This window comes from Diplotaxodon limnothrissa, linkage group LG19 (genome assembly GCF_057381915.1).
Source record: "Diplotaxodon limnothrissa isolate DT_005_m linkage group LG19, D_limnothrissa_male_GT1.1, whole genome shotgun sequence".
Taxonomy (NCBI): domain Eukaryota; kingdom Metazoa; phylum Chordata; class Actinopteri; order Cichliformes; family Cichlidae; genus Diplotaxodon; species Diplotaxodon limnothrissa.
Genome location: NC_140614.1, coordinates 9,978,864 through 9,984,863, shown reverse-complemented (window position 1 = coordinate 9,984,863; position 6,000 = coordinate 9,978,864). Strand labels below are relative to the sequence as shown.

The window sequence follows — 6,000 nt, the reverse complement described above, 5'->3', positions numbered from 1 at the left end:
TCCGCTGTCCCTCCAATCCTCTTGCAAAGCAATCAGCATTTGTCAGACGCATCAGTCATTGGCGGTACTCAGACAGGATCCTGGATGACTACACGTCTGGGGTGGCTAAGAGAGCAATTGAAGGATGCCATGTTTACTGAATATGTGCCTAATTTTGTCAGGACATAGCTGGGTCCATTGCTTCTGCGTGCTCTATTTTCACAAGCAAAGGCCTGGCTCTTTCTCCTGGCACCTTCTCAGGTGATCTCCATGCTGTGGCTTCTTCTCAAATCAACGTCTGGACTGCCGCAAAACAGCTGACCGTTGTCGACAGGATTCGAACCTGTGCGGGGAGACCCCAATGGATTTCGAGTCCATCGCCTTGACCGCTCGGCCACAACAACCACGTTTGGTTTTGGAACTACATACTTGAAAGACATACGTCTTCCAAGTCCTACGCCACACGTCTTTCAAGTAGGATGTGCACAACAATGGCCACGCTGGATTGTAAATGCGGTAGCTGCATGACTTTGGTGCGAAAGCTTGTGGTTTTGCAGTTCCGTGAGATCGGTGCAGCACAGCTGCGGTTGAAGCTAGCTGGCTGACATTAGCTTGCTTGTTTGCATGAACAGTAACACACACAGCTGATGATTTTGCCACCGCAAAGAGCTGATCAGTACATGGTTAGTAAAATGTTATCTTCATTCCAAACATTCAGCACAATATTTAAAGTGGGACTGGGTGTCTTTATGAAGAAGTAGCGTGTCCAATCACAGTGTCATGTAAGAAGGTATAGGTATGAAGTGATGAGAACTCAAAGCCTGTGTGAACAGTGTCTTTCCACAGCAAACGGTAGCAGCGAGGCCGATGAAGAATGCACCTGGCCTGACATTGTAAGCCTTTGCAGAAAGAGCGGAGAACGTTTTTAGTGTAAAACAGTACGCAGCCCACATGCTTGAACAGCACTGCGAGAAGCAACTGCGATGGCCGGGAATCGAACCCGGGTCAACTGCTTGGAAGGCAGCTATGCTCGCCACTATACCACCATCGCTGTGAAAAACTGCAACATCACTGAGTCATTGTCCGGCTTATGAAGCTTTCAGGACAATTAACAAGGTGGGCATTGTGATTACTCGCTTGTCAGGTTCTAAACTGGTCAAAAGGTGGATCACTAAAAAGACTAGTGCTTTCATGCAACTGCACATTTAATCTCATCAGCAAAGCTTCTTTGCTACTCAAGTGTGGCCTCTCACGCATTTAAACTCTTGCGTGATTTTTAGCACCTTGACAGTCGCAATGGTCACGCGAGTTCTTCAGGTCACAGCAGACAAGGTGCGAATAGGTGTGAATCTGTCTTGGGACGAATCTGGGACGAGGACGTCTTTGGCTCCTCTCTCAAGTTATTGGACTTTGGCAAAAAGGTTTCACGCTTAATTAAAAAATGAGAGCAAGTGTCTGTGTCCCGAATACAAAGTGGGAGCTGGTTCCACAGAGAGGGGCCTGAAAAGTGATGGCTCTGCCTTCCATTGTACTTTTAAATCCCCTCGGAAGCCAGCAGTCTGAGAGCAAAGCACTCTGTTGGGATGATATGGCACTGTGAGATCTTGTAGACAAAATTGGGGGTGATTATTCAAGACCTTGTGTGTGTGAGGGCAAGTATTTGGATTTTTATTTGGGATTTAATTGGGAGCCAATGAAGAGAGAAGTCCATATGGGGGAAATCTACTCTCTCCTTCCAGTCCCTGACTGTGCTCTGGATGCAGCGTTTTGGAAAACAGTGTAAAGGCTTTTCAGGAAGCTTTTAGGACACTGTGAAAATACTCAATTTGAATAGTGGAGGCTAGAAGTAGTGAATGTATCCTTCCTCTCTATCATTAGATGGAGAGAGTGTACAAAGGCCGGCATAGTGTGTGTACCAGAGCAGGGCTGTGTGTAAAGCACAGCCAGGCAGCTGAACACTGTATTGTTCTCTATTTTGTCCTCTTTGAGCGCGAGACAAGCCACCACAGCTGGCAACACCTGTCAGTGAACACATTCAGGATGAAGATGGGCCATACGTCACGAAGCCTCCAAATGCCTTCATGCTCTATCTCAAAGAGCAGAGGCCAAAGGTCATTGCTGAACTCAACATCCCTGGAAGTGCAGCCGTAAATGCAGTGGTGGGACAGAGAGTAAGTGTGTAACTCTGCATACATTTATGCATCTGTTAATGTTGTCTGCTCATGTTTTTGCATGTGTCCCAGCTGTCCTGTAGTTATGTGTAGTAGCAGTGCTCACAGTGTGTTCTTATGATCTTCTGTCCACAGTGGAAGTCGCTTTCAAACGACCAGAAAGCCAGATATTTCAAGCAGGCTGAAACAGAAGGACAGAATCATGCCAAAGAGCATCCAGCCTGGTCGACCAAAGAAAACTATGTATGTCCAAAGTGCCAACATGCAGTTCCTACATGTGTGCATCACTGCACTGAATGATGAAACAGTCACTGCACAGAGTTTGTATCAGCTAATGAAAACTCTGTGTTTGTTTTCCTCATTGGACTCCCCTGTTGCAGCCCTTCAGTTCCAGACAGAGGAAGCCTTTGTCGCAGACAGTGAGGAAGAACTGCTGTCAGTGCTGGAAGAGCTCGACCCCCTCCCCATCACTGCGCAGTCTCAGCAGCCCTCACTCACCCCTGCCTCTCCTGTAGATGCCTCTCAAACTGCATCAGTTCAACCCCGAGTTGAATTATTTCAAGACCGAGATGAGCCCATCTGTTTTGCTGAAATCCAAGAAGACATGTGGTCAGTGCTTGACTACCTCCCCGTCTCTCAGCAGTCTAATGTGCTCTCCTCTCCTCATTCACACAACTACTCGACTCCTAAACAAAATCTCATCTGTCCTGCTGATTCCCCTCCATCCAAACTGGCGTCCTCCCCTGTTGCATTCACTGAATTGCCGTCAACAACCCCCATCTTTTGCCAACTAATGAAAAACAATAATTTCACTATAGACGATTGGACCGATTTCAATTGAATTAAACTGTTACTCCTGTTATTTCAACATCTGTCTTTGTGTAAATAAATAAAAAAATAAACAAAAGATGCTTCTGTCATAAGTTACAGCAGGATGAAACAACCTTCATGTAGTTCTTGTTTTTAACCCTGCAAACCTTCTTTAGTTCTTTTGTTTCCTTTCATATTCAGCACACATCTGTCAGTGTCCACTAACTGTCAGGGAAAAGCCAGATAAAAACACTGTGGGGTCTTTTGGGACACGTGCTCGTTGGGTTTACTCATAGATATCAGAAATGATCTGTTCTGTATTCAAAGGATACACGAAGGACGTTTGTATTAAATGCAATATAGCGACTGATCATATGCTGCTTTCTTTGGGGGCTTTTCACCACCATGTTACACAAATCCAGTTTCTAACTGAAAAGAAAATCCTTCACCATTTTCTAATCAAATTCCCTGGTTTCCCATGTCAGAGATGTCATGGCTGAAAGGATCATCGCATATTGAGCTCAAAGCTAAACTCTTGTGTAGGGCCTCTTTCCATGTTGCACCATTCATTTTAAAAAGTCCTGGTAACAAGAGACAGAGGTGACTTGATGTATTACAGTTACTTCCCAATTTACAGAAATGATGTGACTTCTGACATTTTCCTAGCAGGAAATGTGCTACTGTGGGACACTGAAAGAATAAACAGCAAGGCACGTTTTGTTTTAATAACTTTTCTTTACTTCATTTGTATGAACTAGGTTTACCTTACAAAATCTTATACTGTATATAATGTTTTATGTTTAATTCATGTCAATGTCAGCTCGTGTTTACTCGGGTGAGCAGTACCGGCCCACAAAGAGAATGCTCTTGGTGGGTTTATGTCAGATGAAGAAGATGAAGTGATGGTCAAAGAACATTTCAAAGCCCACACTGAGAAGTTGTTCAGAAAAAGAAGTTGAACCTGACCAAGATGAAATCCAAAATTGGGAATTAATTGTTTTATTGTATTATTTTTAATGTCACATATGGTGTTGTGTAATCCGTGTATGTATTATGTCTCTCTGCTGATGTGTTTTATGCCTTACTTTCATTTTACTGTAATTAGGCTAGTTTTAAGTTTCTTGAGTATTCTGATAAGGATACTGTGTAGTATGATTTGCAAATGAAGAGGAATCAATTAGTCTTAAATTAATTGACTAAGAGAAATGAAGCGTTGGAAGAATCTTATGTTGATGACTATGAGGTTTCTGGGGTTTATTCAATAGAGCAACAACTGTGTGGGATCTTTATACAAATTCTTATATTCTATTTAGAGCTTGCTTTAAAGTATGTTAGCAAAAAAACAGCGCACGCATTCGTTTTCACGATTTTTGTTCTTCTTTAGTCATTGGGTCTTTTTAGGTGGTACCTCCAGGTACCACAAGGGGGAATGTGGTGGATTTTTGTGTGATATGTATAACTATACACTATATATCTATGTGCACTGAACATATATATTTTAACTTTCATGTAGTCTTAAGCACAAGACATTTTGCTTCACCATGGTTTATTAAGGTGGTGCAGTAACAGGGCAGTTAATGCTGCTGAGAGTTCTCCTGCCTAACTCGCTCTCCAGCTAACTAACCTTCCCTAACGTCTTTCATGCAGCACATGTCTGTATCTATTTTTTCTACTCTTTTACAGAGCATCTTTTTGAGTGTCTTGATTTTAATTGGATCTAAAAGGGTTGGATCTCCACATCGTTGGTGGAAGAAGATTATCAGGATGGCTTCAAAATTTGCGACTACAGCCCCTCTTCTGTGGAACCAGCTTCCAGTTTGGATTCGGGAGACAGACACTATCTCTACTTTCAAGATTAGGCTTAAAACTTTCCTCTTTGCTAAAGCATATAGTTAGGGCTGGACCAGGTGACCTTGAATCCTCCCTTAGTTATGCTGCAATAGATGTAGGCTGCCGGGGATTCCCGTGATGCATTGAGTTTTTCCTTTCCAGTCACCTTTCTCACTCAGTATGAGTTAATAGACCTCTCTGCATTGAATCATATCTGTTATTAACCTCTGTCTCTCTTCCACAGCAGGTCTTTTATCCTGTTTTCCTTCTCTTACCCCAACCGGTTGCAGCAGATGGCCCCGCCCCTCCCTGAGCCTGGTTCTGCTGGAGGTTTCTTCCTGTTAAAAGGGAGTTTTTCCTTCCCACTGTCGCCCAAGTGCTTGCTCATAGGGGGTCATATGATTGTTGGGTTGTTCTCTGTACCTATGAAGCACCTTGAGGTGACTTATGTTGTGATTTGGCGCTATATAAATAAAATTGAATTGAATTGAATTGTGTTAACTTGTGTAGTTACACAAGTTACACAGGCAGAATGCCGTGTGAACACTGTCTCCAGGTGGAAAACAGAATGAGCGATACACCTGCTGTCAGGCCTGCAGGGTTTCTCCCTGTGATGTTCTTCTCTGTCTTGTGGTTGACAATTTTTTTTTTTACTGGCACAAATAATTTGTGGGGCGTCTTATTGTGACACCTGATTGTTGTAGTATTTTTAAAATGGCTGTGCAAAAAAATAAAAATAAGAACCCCAGATGCATTGCCTGCATTTTTAGATGAATAGTTGTATATAACTTTATTATTTACAAAATTTTTGTTTAATTTTAATTTAAAAAAAATTACCACTTATATTTGCATTTCAAGTTATGAAAATAATTTACTAAACATGTCTGTGGTTTTTATAGTAAAGAGAAAATATAACTACTACTAGGGTTTTATGTGTTTGTGTGATTTCAGACCAGTTGTTTTAATAACTGTAAATTTGGACGTGTGAGGTTGTGCTGAAAAGAATGATACCAAGAAAGACAAGGTAAAAAAACAACAACAATCAAAAGCAGCCAAAAATGGCCAATTATATTTTGGACCTCAGAATATTGACCCAACAAATCATGAAAAATGAGGTTTCAATAATTGTTTGTGACAGTGCAGCTTTCTGGCAGTAGTAGTAGTCAGTACAATTTGATTTTTTTCTAACAAAAACAGTATGAAATTTAAG

The 6,000-nt window shown here is 42.0% G+C and overlaps 1 protein-coding gene and 2 non-coding genes across 3 annotated transcripts; 1 reads left to right on the top strand and 2 right to left on the bottom strand.

The window, feature by feature from the left end:
- Nucleotides 1-301: 301 nt before the first annotated feature.
- On the bottom strand, nt 302-383 carry trnas-cga (transfer RNA serine (anticodon CGA)). Its single transcript has one exon. It is a non-coding gene; the product is annotated as a tRNA-Ser (tRNA).
- Nucleotides 384-958: 575 nt separating this feature from the next.
- Nucleotides 959-1,030, bottom strand: trnag-ucc (transfer RNA glycine (anticodon UCC)). Its single transcript has one exon. It is a non-coding gene; the product is annotated as a tRNA-Gly (tRNA).
- A 985-nt stretch (nt 1,031-2,015) lies between these two features.
- LOC146611704 (transcription factor 7-like) lies at nt 2,016-2,665 on the top strand. Its single transcript, XM_085343360.1, has 3 exons — nt 2,016-2,150; nt 2,286-2,393; nt 2,531-2,665. Exons 1-3 carry the CDS (start codon nt 2,061-2,063, stop codon nt 2,663-2,665), a joined length of 333 nt encoding a protein of 110 aa, XP_085199486.1. The 5' UTR covers nt 2,016-2,060.
- Nucleotides 2,666-6,000: the final 3,335 nt, after the last annotated feature.

What these genes read in the sequence shown, in the direction of transcription:
- LOC146611704 (XM_085343360.1), top strand. Translation starts at nt 2,061, where the DNA reads ATGCTCTATCTCAAAGAGCAGAGGCCAAAGGTCATTGCTGAACTCAAC. An exon ending in ATGCAGTGGTGGGACAGAGA is followed by an intron (nt 2,151 to 2,285) that starts GTAAGTGTGTAA and finishes TTCTGTCCACAG; the next exon opens with TGGAAGTCGCTTTCAAACGA. An exon ending in GGTCGACCAAAGAAAACTAT is followed by an intron (nt 2,394 to 2,530) that starts GTATGTCCAAAG and finishes CCCCTGTTGCAG; the next exon opens with CCCTTCAGTTCCAGACAGAG.